The sequence below is a fragment of the Ammodytes marinus genome, assembly GCF_949987685.1.
Source record: "Ammodytes marinus genome assembly, chromosome: 7".
Lineage (NCBI taxonomy): Eukaryota > Metazoa > Chordata > Actinopteri > Uranoscopiformes > Ammodytidae > Ammodytes > Ammodytes marinus.
In genome coordinates, this window is record NC_137211.1 from 27258645 (window position 1) to 27280537 (window position 21893).

Below are 21893 nucleotides of genomic sequence, written 5' to 3' on the forward strand. Positions count from 1 at the left end.
CCTCTAGTACTGAATACGAAACTGTTTCAATGTGTCTCTCAATCACACAAAAAAAGCTCACCTGAAACATTTGGAATCAACTTCCAAAATGAGGAAATGCAGGAGGTCACTGAATCTAACTTATTGGGAATAACTTAAGATGCATCCAATAAAACAGATGAAAAAAGCCTGCTTCACTTCAAAACATCTCAGTCATGAGTGGTATTGAAGGACTGTCATCTCAACATCCTTGTTTCTGGATCCCTTCTGATTTTTCCCACTCTAAAGAAAATATGCTTCCTTCCTGTCATCACTGACCCTGATTCTTCCACAGGCGGTCTGGTATGTTTCCCCTCATATCGCCCGGTCAAACAAAGACAAATACCCCACGCTACAGTAGAAGACCAGTACAAATACTCATACAAGCCTGGGCAAGTTTAAGTGAAAACAATGGAATGATGCAGTTCTGTGTGAGCTATTGAACAACACAAAGCACCCTGAATATACCTGAACTAATCCTTGAGTGACTTGAACAAACATCCCTGGCCCCTCACTCATAGAAACACACACATACACATAGAAGGTTGGTGTACCTGTTGCGGTGTGGCAGGGTCACTGTGTAAAGCTGTTCAGTTGGCAGCAGGTTTCCACAGCGTAGACTGGACGGCAGATTCACAGATGTTATACTGACAATGGCCTCCCAGTCCTCTGTGGACTACACATCAAGTCAGATGAAGACTCATTAAAGTGATGGTTCAGTATTTTTGAAGTGAGGTTGTATGAGGTCCTTTTGCATAGTAAGTCTGATGCCTTAGGTTGATGGCGGTCAGCACAGTATTTTTAAGGAGTTTATGGGAGACGTCGCTGTAGCGGAAATCAGCTTTGTATTGTTACAGGGTGGCCAGCTGAAAAATAGTTTTTTCGGCACGTAAATAAATGCTTACCTAAAAAAATAAATATACTGTATGTTGAACTGTATGCTAAATGTAGGATTTTTTCACTGCCTATTTGCACATTGATGTACTGTAGGGCCAGCAGCTGTTTATTTTTGCAATTTTTCAAGGGAAGTTCGGCCATGTATTATAACTCCAACTTGCAACGATGCAGTGTAGCGTATCAGCACTGAAGAAATCCAACATTTATCATCTCAATAAGACCACAAACGTACTATGTATAAGCACCTCACACAACCCCACTTTACAATACTGAACTATCCCTTGAAGATTATGTCTCATTAATATAGATAAAGAGATTGACAACAGTTCAGTATGGGTCTTGGTCCACAGTCTCACACACACACTCACCTCAGGCTCATAGCGGATCATGATGTCATACTCCATGGCGTAGGGGATGTTGTCCAGGGTGAAGACCAGGCCGGCACCATCTTTAACGCGGGCAAACCCAGGGCCCGTCCAGGACACCATGTGACTGGGAGTGTGCTCCCTATGAACAACCCTCACATCCGGCTGAAAGGGACACACAAATAATAAAGGTCTGGCATAAAAATGAAGGTAAGGTTTTTGTGAATTGCAGTGCAGGCTTCTTTGTAACAAGCCATAGTGTACATATCTAGAGAGCTACAATCATACCTTCATGTTCCTTCAGCAGCCTTTTCTCCTATGTTCTTTTTCTCTACTCTGCTGTGACACTGCCCGTCTTGAATCCAACATTTGGCATTCTTCGGTCTTGGTGATAAATATGAACATTGACTAAAGTTTTGTACTGTGAGCTAAAGAAATGTTTTTTCAATTATTTTTCAATTGTCTTGAACACTGGACTCCAAATATCCCTACACTCATACATATTCACAGATTTTTTTTTAGAAGTTTAACATAACAACAAAGCATTTATTAATTATGTTGTGATTCATTAATTATGTTTTGTTGTGTAGATCAACATCAGGATCTGCTTATTTGTGAATTACACTGGATTCTTTCACCTCTTCTGGCCTCCAAAGACATTTTCACAGCTCCAACCTTTGTTAAAATAAGACAAACCCAAAAAAGGCATATAGATATGATCACAACCTATGACACACATGCTTAATAACTTAGGATCAGGAGGCAAAGGTAGACTTATGCACTCACATGGCCTTAGTGGGAGCATGTACTGTATATCTAAAAATATGGACCAGTTAAAAAAGTGTTCTCACTTGCTAACACTTGAACCACCCTGTTCTACCAAAGCATATGGATGAAATCAGTGACTCAATGAAAGCAAAATGCCCTACTGTCTGTTGTAGCTGGCGGATGCGTCTGAGTGCTGCGCGGTGTTGCTGTGAGTTGGTCATGTGACGGTGGCGCCGGTGTCTCCGCAGCTGGTTACTGAGGTGCTGGACACAGTCCGTCTCTGCCTGGGGACGCACTTTACCCTGGGGTAGAGAGGGGGAGAGAGAGAGGGGTAAGCTCTGGTTCATTTTAAATACAACTAAAAGCAACACTTCTACAGGAGTTCATCCGGCACAGCTCGCTTGTTCCAAAAGTGAAAATAATGACAAGACAAGAGCTGAAAGAGCCATGCTGGGCCCAGAATTATTGGAGCATGACAGAGAGTCGAAAGAATGTGAGGCTCTGTGTGTGTGTGTGTGTGTGTGTGTGTGTGTGTGTGTGTGTGTGTGTGTGTGTGTGTGTGTGTGTGTGTGTGTGTGTGTGTGTGTGTGTGTGTGTGTGTGTAGGAGTAATTAGTTGTGACAGGCCGGTATCTGTTCTACTGTCTGTTGTTTTTACGGGTCAGTTCAGCTGTGGAGTTTTAAAATTTGCACAAAAATGAGGGACTCTGATTGTTGTACCCCTCCATATTTTCTACCTCTTTTTTTGTTTTTTAGCGTGTAAACTCAATTTGTAGCGTCATGTACACCCCCTATTTATCAAAGACATATCTCCTCTTATCACAAATAGGCTCATTTCAGTGATGTTGCGACATGTGTTAATGAACTTGAGCAAAACCAGGTACATAATAAAAAAGTGAAGTGAGTCCATAATAGCAAAATACTGTATAATTATATTATATACTTATATACCATATGAATGGTGGCCGTGCGTGCAACCTTATGGCCACAACCCACACAGACGTACACACACCTTTCGCTGGACGTTTATTATCAGAGTTATAGTAGGATTAGCTAACATGTGAATGAGAGAGCCATTGAATCATAGCAGTGTATACTCACCGGCAGTACAGCGTCACCAGGAGAGTGTCCGGTGGCATCTTCAGCCTCATATTTGTAGAAGTCGAGCGGAGCACAGAAATACCCCGGCTGAACCTCTGAGCACTGTCGACCAATCAGGTGCCTTCTACAGTCACACTGGCCGCTATCCATCATGCACCTAAAGCAACAGACAAATAGGCAAACTTTAAAGGTGCACTATGCAGTTTCAGGGGAGGGGGATGTGTTTACATTTGCTGAGCCTGCTGTTAGTGTTCAAAATATATTTACTCTACATGTTATTCTTAGTCTTGAATAATTCTATCACGGAAAATCAAACACCGTTTTGAGGCACCTGCAATTAAATGTAAGTCTTGAATATGTTTGTAAACCAAACTGTGGGCCCTGCTGCTGTAAATAACATCAGTGAAACTTTTTAGGTAGCTTTTCTAGCTTCAAACAGTGTCCCAGGGATCCAATTTTTCTGTGAGAATGTGTTTATTCAGTTATGAGAATATTCCTAAGAAAATTGTAACTTCTCTGACACGTTCAAAGTTACGTAGTGCACCTTTTTAATACCGACTGATCTTTTATTTCACTCTCTGGTCACTCTATATCTCTGGTCAACTCTAATCTATATATACCTTATACCTGAATATACCATTTGGCACAAAGTATCTCTTTCTTACAGGGAGATATGAGGAGATAAAACCATACCTGTTGTTGAAGGCTCCACCAAAGTCACAGTCACATGATCTGCATCCGGCCAGGTCGTTACTGAGCCCCCAGTATTCAGGCTACAGCGAGGGAAATAGACTTCAAAACCAGGATACACACTCACTGTCTACTGTACTGTATGTGTGGTGTGTGAGGCTCTGTTGTCCTTTTATAGCTTGTGCAGTTGTAATCTAATGTAATACGCTCCTATACCACCACAATGGTATTTATTTGCTATTTCCTTGGCTGATGAAAAAACTGAGTCATTACTTTGACAGTCTGACAAACAGTAAAAAGAGTTTAGGCCAATTGTATAAAGAAAGCATTAATTTACAGTAAGTTGTGCACAAAGTTAATGAAAAACATCCCAGCTGTCAAAGAGCAGCTGACAGGGCATTATAAAACGCTCACATAGCATATTCGTCTTCTTTAACATTAACAGTTACTAATGCTAATTATTAGCCTGAACTTCTGACATGAAAGGAACAGTTAGCTAACATGTTTCATGCAACAGTTGTTACTGACCAGACACTGGTTGCAGTAGCGTCCAGTAACGTATCTTTTGCAGGAGCAGTCCCCACTGATCTGGTCACAAGGAGCTCCCATCATGATGATACCACGAGGGTCACAGTTGCAAGCTGATGAAGACACACACAAACAAAATAAAATTGTATAAAATAAATAATAAATAGTGATCTTAAAGCCCCTGTGAACCCTAATAAGCAAGAGTTAGGCATACTTTATCAATCCAAATGAAAGATAATTTCATTTAAGTTATATAAACTTTATACAGATATTAATTTTAGATGAGGCAGGCTATGCTCTGGTTCTTATTACACAATAAGTATTTTGAACCAATCAGGGTAGCTCTCTGCGCTAACATTCTATAAAAACAATGACTGTTGCCACGGAGACCATTGTAAGGGCCACGCACACACAGCCCTGTCTAACAGTCTGGACGGTAAAAAAGTTTTCTAATATTTATTAACATTTATTTTCAAGCAGATTTTGTTCAAGCTTAATGAGACACCCAAAATTGATATAATGTATTGATGTTTACTATTGTATGTTGTAGACCAGGTTTCCAGAGGCTTTGAATGCAGACAGATAGCATTTTTCGTCCCTGTTCTAACACCAAACCTTTCCCTAACAGACAAACACAGATACGTACGCTGGCAGCCCAGGGGGTCGTACTGGCTCAGGCCATAGTAACTCTCTTTGCAGTCGTCGCAGCGCGTGCCTTTGACGTTGGCTTTGCAGCGACACTGTCCAGAGATCATCCCCATGTCCAGGTCAGTGTGGCTGTCACACACCCCTCCCTCCATGGAGCCCACTGGGTCACAGTCACAGGCTGCAGGGCAGAGGGAAACATACACAGAGGGAGAGAAGGGGACAAAGCATGCGAGGTTTAATTAATCAATTTATTTATTTTGTCTCTCTCTTTGTTTTAGTCATTCAATGCATTCGTTCAATTTATTTAATTTAAATTTTATTTATTTTTTATCTCCCTGCATGTTGTCTCTCTGCATGTTGCCATTTTTTTCTTTTTTGTTTCTCACTGTGGCCTGGGTTGGGGTGGTCGGTAGGAAATGGATGGAAAGGCTGGGTTATTCTTGAAAAAACATCCTAATAGTTAATCTGATACATAATAAGCTGAGAAGCACATACTCGCACGCCGCGTTTGGTTCGATTAGAAATGATCTCAGGTTTGTTTCCACCTTTGCTGCAGTCTTGTTTACACAGGTTATACACAGCAAACGCAGTGGAAACATGATCACACCACATCATAGAAAGATTCTGCTCACAAGTACTCACCCACACAAACCCTTGGGTCTCTGATGTCCTTCACAGGGTCTTTGTAGTAGAAAGGTTTGCACATCTCACAGTTGCGTCCCATGGTGTTGTGCAGACAGTCGTCACACACTCCACCGCTGGCGTTCCCCGTGGCCAGATACACCGCCATGTCAAAGTGACACTGGTTGGAGTGGCCGTTACAGTTGCACTCTGGGTAAACAAGCAAGAAATTGAAGAAAATACATTTTAATTGTGCGCAAATGAACATGACCTTATTGTAAGATGTTAACCACAATTTCCTCACTGGCAGTTGGAATGACCAGTGACATCACATTGGCATTGCATTGTGGTTTAATGCTCCAATCAACATTTTGTGAGTGTGTGTGTGTGTGTGTGTGTGTGTGTGTGTGTGTGTGTGTGTGTGTGTGTGTGTGTGTGTGTGCGTGCGTGTGTGTGTAGATTGTCCCTACCTCTGCAGGTGTGTGGGTTCCCTGCCTCTGCTGGTCTCCATGGCAGGTCATGGTGGAAGTCTCTGCAGCGCTCACAGTTCAGACCCTCTGTGTTATGGTTGCACACACAGCGGCCATGGATCTGCCCAATGATGATTAGCAAAAAGGACACAAATATAAACATTGATATGCAATGATAACGGCACGATATGGTGCACTGGACAATTTAAACAAGCCTAACCCTGCGTTCCAATCCCCATACTTCCCTGATATTTAGTATGGAATTTTAGAAAAAGATTGAGGATGTCCCAATTCTTGTGATGCATCATTGCTTAAAAAATACCCAGATTTTTTTGTTGTTGAAATCAGCATGCTATTTGGGTGACTCTCACCATAAATGACGTCACATCGACTGAGCCTCTGAATGAAAACAACCAGCATGCAACGAATATACTGTATAAGCAATAGGCAAGATCAAGGCACTATATGATGTTATTATGAAATAAATAAGTAAAAGTGTGTCCCAATTGTATGCCTAAACTGCACGCTAACTAGATACTTTTTTACGATCAGCTGAGGAAGGTAGAATCAAAAAAAGAAAGAGTATGAGATTTGGAATGCAGCCCAAGTTTCTATCAGTCATCAACTGTTTTCTACTCTTTATGTCTTATGGCAACACCTTTCTCTTTAGTCATGTGATGATTACAGCACACAGGATTATTGTCAAACTACTTATTGTGGTGATGGATTGGAGCAGCTCACCATCCTGCTCTCCCTGGCGCTGACCCCTGGCACTGGGGCACACTCTGAGGCGTGTCCGTAGCAGAAGCAGCTGCCTCTCACCACCAGCTCATACAGGGCGTAGTAATACTTCTGCAGCACGTCAAAGCGCCGGTCCAACAGGTCGTCTCCCAGAGTGTTCAGCTTGGTGAAGTTGATGCGCAGGTTGGTGATACGCAGAAGCTCTGGAGAGGAAGAAAAAACTGATTTTGATGCTTCGTATAGTTTGGGTATTAATCCATTTCATGAAATGTAAAAATGTCCTTAGTATGCAAACATTATTTTTGACGCTGGTGTTAATGTGAATAACAGCATCAATAATGCAGTACTTTTCATACTTAAAGTAACTAAGAGGTAAGATATTTTAAATATAAATGTTTTCCTCTGATGATCATAGATAACATGCAACAGCAAACGAGATAATCAGTTCAAATAACGCTGTTTTTGATTTGGTAGTAGATTTCAGTAGCAGGTTTTGTCTGGACACTTGTAAAGGTGAAAAGTACAAGACTCAGCTGCTATTGACAGACTCAACTCTCCTCACTAACCTTGAATGTCCAAGCTGTATGGGTCTTTCACATGAATGGCGGGATCCAAAACTTTATAAATGACCTTCAAAACAGAACAAGATCAGTCAAGAGAAAGAGAGAAATCCCATCAGATTCTATTAGACAAAATCACTTCCAACAACAAGCCAAAAACATTGTGTCAAATAAACAAATTCACAAAAAAAAACATCACATTACCTCACTATCTTCAAACGGCACTTAGCAAAGTAAGTTTTTCTTTGTTTATTTAGTTTACAACAATCAAGTGTTAGAATATTGCCAGCTTTAAAGGTGGAGTCAGCAATTCTTGAGAACGCTTGTTGTCAAAATCACTTTGTCATAATCCGTGAATATCTCCTCACGATCCGTCGTCCGTATATATGCACTGAAAAAAAAATCCAGTGTAAATACACAGCCTAGGCTCTGTAACGGGTATGATGCTAGTTACAGTGTGCCCCCTTTGGTTACATACCTTTTGTCTACATGCCGTTTTACAGAGCCATATACTTTGAATTAACACTGGATTTCTTTAGCACACACATCACGGACATGTAGTGTAGCTTGAGGGCATATTCACTGATTTGGAAAAAAATAATTTTCGTCAACAAGCATTCTATGACTCCAGCTTTAACTTTTGACTGTGAGAAGTCCCTGTGTGTGTCCTTTCTTCCTGCCACCATCAGCCCTCTCTTGTAGGTCTCACCTCTCCATGCGTGGACGGCTCTATGTCGGAGTAGCGCTCCTCACAGATGACGTCGTTGATGTGGTGCAGGCCGCTGGAGGGGATGCTGGGGAAGGTCTTGGTGCAGTTGGAGGCAAAGTATCGGTAGGGGCGCCAGGTCCGGCCAAAGTCAGCAGAACGCTCGATGATCATCGCTGCAGGTCGGAAAGTCTGTGAAGGAAAGGAGAAAACACTTCGAGAATCCATTGAGTTAAAAAACATACATTTCCTCGGAAATATCTAAGAGCTTGACTTTTAAAGCTGTAACTGTTTTGTATAGTTTTTAAAATTTAGATTTTTAATTAGATTTTATTTTCATATGTTATTGATGTTGGGTGTTTTTACAATTGGCTTATGTTTACTGTTTTTATTGTTTTTCTGTTGTTATCTTTTGTTGTTTCACTTTTTTGTGTTGTTTAATGGTTTATATGTATTGTATGTAACCAGACTCCATTGCAAATGAGATTCAATTGATTTCCCAGTCTTAAATAAAGGTTAATAATAAAAAGAATAGTCTGTCGTTTTAATTTCCTCTGCATATTCTCTCAATATTTTGAGTTGACTTTTGAAAATGCACATGTGGATTTTAGTTAGCCTTATACAGTATATTTAAACTCCCAAGATGACATCAGATGACAGAAGCTCATCAGACTGATTGTATCTGGACTTTTTGTTTTTCTGTTTGCTTTACTAACAGTGGGATGATGGATTTAAGCCTAATGGAATGCAGCCATAACATAAAAGTGTGTGCACAACAAACACACACACACACACACACACACACACTTAGACAAGTATGTACTCTCACATGCTTAAGCACAGACAGTATATGGCAACCATGTATGTACACACCTTGAACTTCATGATGAGATGTGTGAAGTGGAATTCGGCCTCCAGGTTCAGTCTGATGCCGACACTTTCCTGTCCTGTGGAGGAAGTAACTGTCACTCATTTGTCATCAACACAACACAATGATTGTACAAGTCTGGTCTGGTGAAGACACTGTGTTCTTGATTGAGTGAGATACCTTTATCTTTACCCCCACATAAAGAGGATATACTGGTACTCTAACAAATTAGAATACCAATTAAAAGTATTCTGTAATTTCATTCAAAAAGTGAAACTTTCATCCATTCTAGATTAATTACACATACATTGAAATGCATCTGGAATAATCATACCTTTCAGAATTATTATTTCTGTATTATAAATCTTTTATTTTTTATTTTGTTTTATGTAATATTCAAATATTTTCAGATACTGGATTTTTTATTCCATGAGCTGCAAGATGTAAACGTCAAAATAAAAACAAAAGAAATGTCTGACATACAGCAGTATCAATTTGGGTTAAGAATCGAGAATAGGTGAAAGTTTCACTTTTTGAATGGAGATTTTCCATAATAATTGAAATTTCATGAGATGCACCTGTATAAGCACAATGGACACACTGACCATGTTCTTGTGTACTGCTTTAGAATGATTAAACAATAAAAACATCTCCACACACACACACACACACACACACACACACACACCGTTGACCGACTGCCACCAGGTGTGGTCTCCTTCGTTGTCTGTGTGGTAGATGACGTTCTCGATGCGATGGCTGTTCCTGTGGCGGTGCGGGTCGTAGCGATGCGCAGAGTTACACTCAAAGCACTTGTCTGATTCCTGTCAAGACAGAAAGTCACACATTAACCGTGGAGAAAGAGCTTAGCCCACAATGTTTTCCTCTGATCTTCTTAGATATCAGCTGGATAGTGACACCATTGAGTTTGATATGGGAAACCAGGGTTCAATTCCCGGTCAGGGTGTGGCAAGTCCAGTGAGGTTCCTTAGGCAAGACACTTAATGCTAATTGCCTACCTGTAAGTGTTGGATAAAAGTGTCTGCTAAACGGCTTGTAATGTAATGTAGATATGAAGGTGAACAAATAAAAATTTGAGTCGCGATAAAATGATTAGCGGGCATGCAGAGTTTTTAAATGTCAGCCCTTTTAGATTTACAGTTAACACACACATGATTATAAGTTAAGGTTCTAACAAACATCTACAGTGCTTATTGTGAAATGGATCAATCAATGATATGTTGCTTGATTTCGTTTTGTCTCAACATGTGTTGTGTTGTACATGTGGTGCAGTGGGAGTGCCTTCAGATAAGGGCTTTTATCATCTGTCAAGCTGAAATACTGTGAATCCAATACCATGGTGAATGGGACCACAGCCAGAGCAGACAGGAGTGTGTTTCCACTAGGGAACTAAGAACGCTCCAAGGAAGAGGGGGAGGAAGACAGAGAGGGGGAGAGAGAGGTGGCAGGTGAGAATCCATCCAATAGTTGTTCAGACATTTCACCAAAAAGCCAAGAATGAAAAACCGCATTGGCCACGAGAGGAAAAGTCACCTAAGTTAACAGGCTTCATCCGCATTGGAACACACATGTCTGTATAACATGCGGCCAAACAATCAAGCAGCTGTTAATATACTGTATATAAGTAAAGTAAATAAAGTTATTATAATTCAACCTAAACAGACTTTGAATACCAAATTTCAATCCATTTAACAGTTGTCGAGATGTTTAGCTAAAAGAACCAAAATCTCAACCTCATGGTGGGCTTACAGCAGATCAGCTGTGAGAGAAATCAATGTGATGCGCTGACATGAATGGAGGCAGTTGACTGGTAATAAGCTGACAATGCGAAAGCCAGAAGAAGAGAAAGAAGAGGGCATGGGAAAGATACAGGAATTTGGGGACCAAGGCCAAGAGCTAGCGCTTCAATAAAGGAGTGTTCCAGAGAACTTAAGACAGGAAGGTGTATAGGTGAGAGAAGAGGCTCTCCAACAGCACAGCATGAGAATGAGAGAGAGATGCAGTGAGAGAGGGGGGGCCGTGCTAGAGGGGGAAACAGAGGGGGCCAAACGGGCACATGAGGAGGGTACATTGGCACAGAGAGAAAGAGTGGATTCCAGGGCAGCACTTCTTAATTAGGTTGTTGTCAACGGTGATTAAAAGACGTCGACAACAACGTGGGCTGAGGACCCAAGAGGAATTCCAAAAGCGTGGTGCTGGAAGTGGTGTGTGTGTTTGTACATGAGTGTGGGAATGTATGTAGATATGTGTGTGTGGGGGGGGGGGGGAGGGGGGGATGGGGATGTGTGTGTGTGTGTGTGTGTGTGTGTGTGTGTGTGTGTGTGTGTGTGTGCGACACCACGTGTGCACATTTATACCTTCCCAAATCCCAGCATAAATCTCACCCATCACCCCTCACCTTAAACCCCCCGGTTGTTTAAAAGGACATTCTTTTTTCCTGCACAGTCAGTAGTCCACCATCCATCTAAATGCTATGTGACACTACTGAAGAGCCATTCTGGTCACTGAAGCTGTATAGTGGTTATGGTAATTAAGGTCCAATAGCAACAACAACAAAAAAGAAGCGTTTAGCTATTGTCCAGATAAAATAACTGATTCCGTTTAGTCTTCCTCTCTAAGGATGTGTAAAGCTTGAGCTGGTCTGAATGTGTGTGTGTGTTCTAAGTCTCTCCCTCCCTCCTCTCCCTCAGCTAACATCTATCTCCCATTAGTCAAGGCTGCTCAGCTCAACGACAAGGCTTTCTGTCCCAACAACACACTGATGTAAGTCTCATGTTTGGTTTGAAAATACCTCTTTGTCACATGATAATGGTGTATAGGTGACCCCGCCCCTCTTATTTGGTTTCTTTTTCCACCTACCTACACACTCAAAAAATGTAGGTAAGAGAAAAGAACATTTCTGTACTTATAGGTACTCACTTTTGAAGTATGTTCCCTTAAGTATACAATATCACCTTTTGACTATCTTAAGGGTTTGCTGTTACATGTCATTTATGATCATCAGAGGGTAAATTAGACTGCTTTAGAATTATTTAAAAAAAGTTCCTCATAGCATCTTTAAGCTATTTATAGCCTTAACAAAACAAATAATGATTTTTTTTTTATTATCATAATTTCAGAACTGCATTTAGGATGGTTAGTCTCAGCACAAAGTGAAACATGAGACACGAATGTAACTGAACTGAAGCGAACACAACTGTCTTTCATAAGGGAACCTCTCCTCCGACAAGCATTTGTACCCTTTCAGGTACACACTCATACTTCTATTTTTGAGTGTGATATATACATATAGCAACTCTGGAACTGATATTTCCCTGCTACTATCTGACATGCTCTTTTCTCCATGCTGTGCCTTTGCCATCAGCCTTTTTTCTGTTTGTTCAATCACTTGTTTTTTCCAGTCCTTCTTCACCTGTCTGGTTCCTGTCTGTTGCTATGGGAGCTTGTCTAAAATTACCTCTCTAGTTCATATGGACCAGGTAGGGGTGTAGGGGGCCAAACCAGGGCCCCTTTAAAGGGTCCAACACACGCTTGGCTTCCCTAAACTCACTGCTTCACTTGGCAAAACAACCGTGCAAAAACAACACAAAAACACTACCTATGACAACATATGCCAAACACAAATGATTGATGCATTTCTAGAACTAAATACTATGGGCCCCCTCAAGTAGCTTTTGAAATAGCAATGGTCTACTACACCTGGATTTATGGTACAACGGGCTGTCACCATATCCCGCCCCTTACCGTGGTAAAGGGCCTCACCCCCAATAAGAGAATGTCAATCATGTTCACCTGGGAAGTCGACACTGTTGAATAATCCCTGCCCTGAGGTAATGGAAATAACAGGCACATACATGTTGACGCACAGGAACACATGTATAGTGCGGATGCTAGAGAGGCGACTGTTGTCATCATGATGTCAAACAGGTTGGGATTGATTACAAGTATGGGCGGATATGGTAACAAGAGAGAGCTGCATACTACATAGGTGAGGTACAAACTGGGACAGCATTTTGTTGTTAGTAGTGAACTATAGGTGTATAACCAACCAACTATCTCAATAGGGCTGGATATGTGTCTGTTTATTTCACAAAAATATCTGTATTTCAATTTAGTGTATTTAAAGGGAAATTTGTTTTAAATGTCGGCCTCATTCTCTGTATTAACCCATTGATGACGGCTGCTGCGCGATGCCACATTGGCTCTCCTGCCTGATGCTGCGTCGCGCAGCATTATTACTTTATCTATTTTTCATGGCATTCCCAGCATAGAATGCACCGTCATTGGTTCAAATACACGAGGTGGGTTTTGTTGATTTTTTTAAGACCACGTGACCACCCAAAAGTTGTGTGGTTTGCCGAAAATAACGTCAATCAAAAAAATAGAAAATAAAAAAATAAAACAAAATAATAATAAAAATACGCCGGCTATGTCGGCGACAGAACAGTTAGTGGCGTTTGGTGCGCAGAATCAAGGTCTACTATAGACTACTGACGAAAATCACACAACACATTGCATCTATTTATTAACAATATTTAATAATTTTCTAATTCATCTAATTTTGACGATTTTTAGAAATGTTTTTTGGTTTGTAAGCGCTAAGGGAGCATGTTTAAATGAAACCTGTGAATCTTAACTTTTAAATGTATTTTATTTCATGTTTCTATGTGCTACACAGGCTTAGATATTAAGGTTTTGGTAGACTTGACAATTCGTACTATTTTTTCAGAAAACCCTCAGGCATTAAGGACATGCATCCTAGATTGCCATAGTCATCAATGGGTTAAACAGTCATCATATAAAGTGTGTAAACTACCTGTGATCTGGTGTTGCCTCACTAGCCTGAAAATGAGAGTGTACATGAGGGAAGGCGGCAATATTATTATAGATTGAGAAAGATCTTTTTGACAAAGTTAATAGTAAAAAAAGAGAGCCAAGCAAGGTGAAAACAGCAATGCCAGACAGAGACAAAGAGAAAGAGAGAGGAGTGTGCGTGTGCGTGTGTGCGTGTGTGTGTGTGTGTGTGTGTGTGTGTGTGTGTGTGTGTGTGTGCGTGCGTGTGTGTGTGAATGCGTGCGTTTGTGTGTGACTAAGGTGTGGCTGACTTTGAAAGGCCAGTGTACCATTGGGTGGCCTTGGTCTATGGAAGCAAACAAACGGACAGATGAACAAATGAAGATGGAGGTGTGGAAACTGAGGGGTGAAGATGGATGGATGGATGAATGAATGAAAGGGAGAACAAAGAATCCAAAACGTATTCTCTTTTACATTGACTACAGGCTGTGAGGAGGGGGGAGGGGTGGCCGCTGTATATAGAATGGCCAGGTAGGGGTTTACATGACAAACTTTTAAGAGTTTTACTTTCATTATTGCAGCGAGGGAAAATGCAGAAAAATCTATCTGAATCCACAGCACACGTAATAGTTTTTTCTTCAAGTCCCTATGTTCAAGTCTAATCAATTGAATGAACATTAAGGGCCACATCCATCAAAGTTTCGCGGCCGCCAATCCGCTGCAAGTAAGAAAAAAGAATAGCGCCCTAGTATCCAAAGAGCACAGAACATTCTTTCTATTTGACCTTGACTGTGGGTGTTCATGTGTGTCACTGACCTGCAGATGGCTGACAATGCAGTAGCTCTCGGGCCCAACCAGGCCACAGGTAGAGGTGGCGGTGAGGTTGACGGCTCGCCCGATCAGAAGGTTTCCCGTGGCGGGGTAACAGCTTCCATCGGTGCAGCCATGAGGACCTGAAGGGAGCTCCTGTCCACACACACTGACCGCTGCATACGGAGAGGGGAAGAAGGTAGAACAAAAACAAAGAAGACAGTCATTTATTTGCAGTAGCGGACAAGGTTCTCAACCCCAGAACTTAAAGCAGCAGTGTGTGGAATGTATTGGCATTTCAGAACAGAATTGGTGGAAATTGAATATAATATTAATCATGTTTGTTTTAATTAGTGTATAATCCCTTGAAAATTAAAGTTGTTGTTTCTTTTATTTTCTTATTATGCTGCTTTTAATATCTACATGAGAAAGGGTCAGCCTACATGTTGCACTGACAAGTTTCTACAGTAGCACAGAACGGACATACTTAACAGGCACATGTATTTTTATAGGTTTCCTGGGGAAATGCACCTGTTGGACGAAGAATAAGTACTATAGAGTAAATAAATAAATACCATTACACAGCGAGCGCCCCACACATATTCTAATTATTGAACACGTAAGTTCAGGTCAGCCCGAATATTTATATCAAGGTATAACCATTTGTAGACACGCAGACCATAGCCCGTGATTTACAGAATTTAAAAGAATATGAAACCATACTAGCACTGATCTAACTGCATTAGAAGACTGTGCAGACAGAAAAAAGATACATATTTTAGGAAGCAGGAAGTTATGTAACCACTAGGATGTACTGTATACCTCAATAATTAGCAAGAAAATGTGTTCATATGGGCCTGGCTAGTGTTTAAGAAAGGGCGTGGTCACATTGTATGTGTATGGGACACGTGACAATAAAAGGAAATGTGTATCATGCCTAAGAAAACACAGGCTCCATAATCGGCAGTGCACTACTACAGTACGTGATAGGGGTGAGAGATGATGACAGAGATATCTGAAGGCCTTTCATCCTGTTGATCTTTAGAAAAACATCAGGGTAGCTGCAACATGTTGAGGCAGGATGGGGAAAAACATGGAATCATAAGCAACCTCTGCATATCTGCATCAAACACACTATGATGGTGGATTTCTCCTAAACACTCATTTAGCTACAGTATGTACCACTCTGTCACATTACTGTAATATGTGCAGTATAATATGAAACCATGAAAGCAGCTGCTAGTGTTTCATAATGGAGGATATGTACAATAGTTAATGAGGGATATGTAATCTTGTGTTTATCAAGTGAAATTGATCTGAGCATGCCCAGGGGCTCAGTCTGATGTTCCCACTGGATTACACAGTAATGCAGCTGCCCAATGCAGCGCAACCAGTGTGACTTAGCACCTCACTGCTTCACTCAAGGCCAAGTGTTCATTCATGTTTTCACCAAATCAAATTGCACATTATTAGAACCTGCTCATTATTTAAGTATATGCACAAGCTTTCAGTCATTGAACTTCTTCAGACATACAAGGAAAGATGCAATACACACACAGACACACACACACACACACAGAGACACACACTCAATGTGTGTATAAATGTCCTGGCTCCAGTTCAAGTAAAATATTAAACAGAGGCAGATTTTCTGAATTCCTGTGATTAACAATGCTTCGCTGCCACTGTTCGCAATGTGACTTATAGACCTGACAGAAAATACTACACAAAATCAGCCTATAATGTTATTCTACTGCATGGATATATTATATGTTGCAAATGTACAGAAGGATTACAATAAGATGACACATACTATATAGGACGGGTTAGATGTGAAATGTTTGGTTTTTACATGAAGAATTCCCATAAAATGGGTAAGAAGGCAAACCTTTGGACTGTAGATAAGGATCAAACACACCCTGGCCAAACAAAACACACAGGGCAGTCTTTCAATACCAAGATGACTAGATGAATGAAGAACACAGAAACATAGAAACTGACTTGAGAGCTGTAACTGAGTTTCACCTGACCGGACTTTACAGCTATGACATCACTAAATGGGCTCACTCACTGCTCAGATAACATCCCTTAAACCAGCCACTATGAAATACATGCAAATCTTCCAGCCCTCAACAAAGAAACAACAGTGTATGTACTGTATTACATCTACCTTTTGATTGTAGTTAAGTTAAGACATTTTGAATTTTCACAGTGTCTTGACACAGCATGAACACATTTCAAGTTACTGGTCCTGTGCAAAATGTGTCTCCAAAATAACTTGTTTCTTAAGTCAGGAGCCAAAGTTATTAAAAAAAAGAAAATAATAATAATAATAAATAAAACTCTTTAATTAATTTATTTCATATATCATTCATTTTTACCTTATTTTTCTTAATCTAAAAATAAATAGAACATCCTACCAGGGACCATAATCACAGTTTCCTTGAAAGAACTAATTGATGTTTCTGATGTGATAGTATTTTCTTCAAGGCTAACACACTGTCAAGGTCCAAACTATTTGAATGCAGAAAAGTTTGACACAATGACTTTATTAAATCAAACCAATAGCATTTCATTTCAAATTCTTCGCTGGTTTGTTTCTGTATTACAGTTTACCACAGTGGTATACAATGGGATAACCTATGTTAGAGAGAGAGAGAGTGTACATAAGTCACATTCAAATGTGTTATGACATTCTCCAGTCTCCAGACACCGTGTCTAGGCATGTAACCCTTAATAGTCATAATCTACCTTCAGTTTTAATGAATGACTGTGGTTGATCTTTTTGAAATAGACCACACAGGAATGGAATGCCACTACTATAATATATGCCATTAACACAAGATCTTTGTTTTAATGCTTTCTTTCTCCAATCTGTCACACTGTGCTGTCACAGAAAACAATAGTGTTTGTGCTGATAACTGCCCGGCAAAGCCATCATTTAGGCACACACACACTCACATGTTAGGGAAGAGATTCTGGCATCTGAGCTGTGTACATCCCCCTCTCTGTGTTGGCTGCATGGAAACATATCCTTTAACTTGGTTTTTTACCTGTCCCAACTAGCATGGAGAGCATCACAATGTGGATGTGCATATTTGCATTGCAATACTTTAGAGGTGCATGCCAGCACACTGTATGTAGTTTCAGTGTTGTTGTTGCTTCTTTTGCCTGTAAATGCATTTGTTACTGCATTTTCATACATTGTGTATATGTCAGTGCATGTTGCAACTACGAGTGCTGGTGAGATATGTTTTAAAACCTACTGATCATATGCCTGAAATGCCATTCATCAAGGCTCTTCCAAAATGAAACTTTAAGAGGTGTAGTTTTTTTTTCCCTTGCAGGTTATTTTTCAACATATATTGCGTTATTTATCTATCATGGAATGGGTGAATGATAGGCAAACAATGTAAAGGGTTTTGGGAAAAATCGCTATAAGTGCAGTCCATTTACCATTTATATATTTTAAGATGAAAAAGACGCCACAGGGAAAACTACATTTCACAGTAAGCAATAAAATGTCCTCACTTTGAAATGAAACACTGGTTCCAACCAAAAAAACAGAGGAACATATTGAAACAGCAGCAACCAGCAACCCTCATAATAAGAGATACTGTGTTCTTTATCCCGCAAAAACTATGGAATGTCAAACAGAGAGCAAGGCTGAGATATAGAAGTGGGACAGTTGTACAGATGTTGTTTGACACCAGCTGGTTTACTAATGTATGATTAGAGTGTAGCACGTGGCAAAATACACACACACACACGCACACACACACACGCACACACACACACACACATACAGAAGTTACACAAATGGGAAGGGACCCACGTCAACACACCCTGGGGCATCATCTCCCTCCTGTATACAGCAGTATGGCAGGAATGCAAGGACAGAGGGGAAAATGTTACATTACAGAAAACATTCCAGGTGTCAGTGTGGTGGTCTGACAAACCAGCGAATGCAAGCACATGCCCAACCTCTGCACCTTCTCACACAAACAGTGAGAAGGCTGGATAATGGACAGTTTGTGTTGATTAAATTGCCCCTTTTGCAGATGGCATTGTTTCATTTGACTGTTCAGATATGGTTACAATCATTCATGGCTATGTTTTAATGTTAATGTTGATGTAGCATCTCAAACACTATGTGACAGCCGTTATCATCTGACTCAGAACAGTATGCTGTAGCAATAATGAATCAAGATGAGCACATTAAAGTGTACTAAACTATTACGTTCATCTCAAGTCATTTGAAGTCCTACTTAAATCTATTCCTAGCTTGTTTTTATCTTATCAGGACTTAATTTACCTTAACCCCCTGTATTTGTTACAGGGGTTTTTGCATATATGTTACCCACTGTGAAAAATAAACTATCAGTCAGTAAACACTTCAGGAATACCCAATAAAGATTTTAAAAAGTCAGCCACTGCACTGGTCAGGTGAATCTTTCAGAGCAGGTCAGAGGGAGGAGGTGAATTGCCATCCTGGCCTGAGTGTTCATCTCTGCCAATATCTTGGTCTTGGTCTGAGCAAGAACACATAAAAGTAAACATTCTCTCAATTCTCATCTAAAAATAACAAATCCAAATCATTACTAAGTCTCAAAAAATAATAATCGGGGTACTTTTCACTAATTCATTCATTTGTATCGCAGGTCTTAAGCCAAGTCATGCTAACTTTCCGCCCTGTTACACACATGAATCAAGTCGTCTTCCAGTTAATAATTGACAAAAAGCCTGACCCAGATACCTGTGTGTAGGCAAGCTGGGGAAAACCGTATAACGAACCAACTCAGTCTCAATGTGTGGATTGCTAAAGTAAAAGAAAGGAATTCATCTTTACCTTTCACAAAAACCTCTGTTACGTCTCTTTAAAAACAACATAACACATTTAACAATGGCTATTCACTCTGTGTGTGTGTGGCCCTTTTTTAAATGCCACTCAGTCACCAATTAATCCTGAGAAGCGCTCTCTGCCTCGGTGATCCAGTGCTGCTGTCAGTAGCCCATCATTCACTACACATTCCACAAATACCCTAGATTCTCACAGTTTCCCAATCGTACAGGTTGACCTAATAAACCTGGGTTCATGGCGATGGGAGCATTGATTTGGATGGTTCTGCTTATCTGATATATAGCCAATATAACTGTATGTTCTTTTTCATTTTGAGATCATTTTGAGATGTTACATGGAAGTTGGTATTAGGTGAATCGTCAATTATATCACTCTTTCTATAAAGACAAGTGGCCAACCCAACATATTAGCTTAGACATTAATGGGCTGTTCAACAGAACCGCCACAAAGCACTTTGCAGACAATTTTCTAAGGTGTCCATCAACATCTGTATCACATCACTGGAGACATGCCATCTACCAGTCTGCCTCAAAATCTCTACAATCATCCTTGTCCCTGGACCTCTGACTACAGACCTGCCGTCCTGACCGCTGTAGTAATGAAGTCTTTAGAGGGCCTTGTCCTGTCCCACCTTAAATCCATAACAGACCCCCTCCTGGACCGCCTGCACTTCTCCTACATAGTCAGCAGGTTTGCAGACGATGCAGTCAACATGACCCTCCAGTTAATCTTCCAGTGCCTGGACTCTTCATGAACCTATGCCAGGATCCTTGTTTGTACATTTTAGCTTCACCTTTTATACAGGTCTGCTGCAGGACAAGCTCTCCAAACGGACTGTACCTGACTCCATTGTTGAATGTAAAGCTAAGGGGAACACTAGCAGGACTTGGAATCAATCAGCACTCCTTCTGTGGAGGTATGAAGGAGCCCAGCCCCACCCACCCCAACATTCACATGGGACTCCCCAGTCCACACTTTGGAGTCCATCATCACCCAGCACCTTAAGAGCATCAGCTGTATAGCTTAAAGTTCTACTTTTGTACTACTGTGTTTATTGTTATCCACCAAATACAAAGGCAAGTCTGTTGTGTATGAACACATACTTGGCAAATTAAACCTGATTCTAAATGTGACATGGACTAATAAATAATGAGGTAAAATAATAAATATTGAATGACAGGTAAATATTTTTACCATATATGTACGAATTTACTGTAGTACACTAACTTTTATTGAGAAGCTGCAGTAAACAATCGGTATTTTCACATTTATGATTGATCAGGGAAAGTCCCAACAGCCATGTGCTGATGCCCATACTGTATATGTTACAGGGGTAACTAATTAAGCCTGCTATATTATGTGGATCACTAACACAGATGGCTTTATAGTTGTTTCACGATCAGCAGGTCAGCTTTTAATAGCAGTTCAACTTTTGAATCCACGCTAAAACCACAATGTCTACTATCACATAATTCTGTAGTTGGACTGCTTAGCTTTCACACCACAATCAAACCAGTCAAAAGTGATCCATAACCTTTACTCACCTAGCACGAGGAGGCTCAGATATGAAGCCATGATGGGCATCAGGATGCCTGGACGCATGGACACCAGGCTGTCTCTCTGGCTGTAACAAACAGACACAAATCATTTGAGAATCAATATAACCAAATCAATAGAGCATATACAGTAAATGTTATTTACATAGCTAAATATCACAAAGGCATACACTTAGGGCCAGAGCCACAAAGAATGGATTGCACACGCTTATAGTTCCATTATTTGCAGAGAATGAGCACCTGCAATCTGCCCGTTTTAGCACCATATACAGTACACAGAAGAATTTACCCATATAAGCTGGAGCTAACACACCCAAATAGTTTGGCAGCTGAGTGTAAGTTACCCTCCTTTTGCGTTTAAGTGAGTAAGCGGATCTCTTTCCAGTGTTTCAGGTGGCACCATTTCAGGCAGCACTGTTCGCTTTTATACACGTCGCCGCGGATGCTTCATTAAGACGATCAGACAGAATTTGATGGTGATGAATGTTTAATAATCTGCCTAACATCCACAGAGGTGAGCTGTTACACACATATCACAGATTGATATGATGCAATTGTTTGTAATAGAGCAGCACTTATTGAATAATCCTGAGCTCCATCAGAACGGTTTAATTCCAAAATTCGATAGAAGTACACAACTCACTGGCCCTTGACTGAGTTGTGCCCCATATATAACTCAATATCTATTCAATATCATTTAAAGCTCACAAAATTTTAAGAGAGAGAGACAGGGAGATTAAGAGACAGAGAGAAATAATGCCGGTTTAATACAAGGGTCTCAACAGCAGTAAATAACACCAGTATAACTGCCTGTGGCAATGTCATTGTGAATTCATCTTATTTGCATAGGAAGGGGGCCCTTTATTTCCGA

At 40.6% G+C, this 21893-nt stretch overlaps 1 protein-coding gene across 1 annotated transcript in view; it reads right to left on the reverse strand.

The window, feature by feature from the left end:
- Positions 1-21691, reverse strand: part of lamb2l (laminin, beta 2-like) — a gene marked incomplete at its 5' end in the record, with an annotated part of 39981 nt that extends 18290 nt beyond the window's left edge. Inside the window, 17 exons of the mRNA XM_080030774.1 lie at positions 573-694; positions 1284-1445; positions 2210-2350; positions 3149-3305; positions 3842-3921; positions 4367-4479; positions 5013-5192; positions 5657-5845; positions 6106-6226; positions 6847-7049; positions 7413-7476; positions 8116-8304; positions 8986-9059; positions 9669-9804; positions 14612-14781; positions 21011-21090; positions 21666-21691. Coding sequence (XP_079886900.1) covers positions 573-694; positions 1284-1445; positions 2210-2350; positions 3149-3305; positions 3842-3921; positions 4367-4479; positions 5013-5192; positions 5657-5845; positions 6106-6226; positions 6847-7049; positions 7413-7476; positions 8116-8304; positions 8986-9059; positions 9669-9804; positions 14612-14781; positions 21011-21090; positions 21666-21691 — 2207 coding nt within the window. The remainder of the gene's footprint in view (positions 1-572; positions 695-1283; positions 1446-2209; positions 2351-3148; positions 3306-3841; positions 3922-4366; positions 4480-5012; positions 5193-5656; positions 5846-6105; positions 6227-6846; positions 7050-7412; positions 7477-8115; positions 8305-8985; positions 9060-9668; positions 9805-14611; positions 14782-21010; positions 21091-21665) is intronic.
- Between the last annotated feature and the right edge of the window lie 202 nt (positions 21692-21893).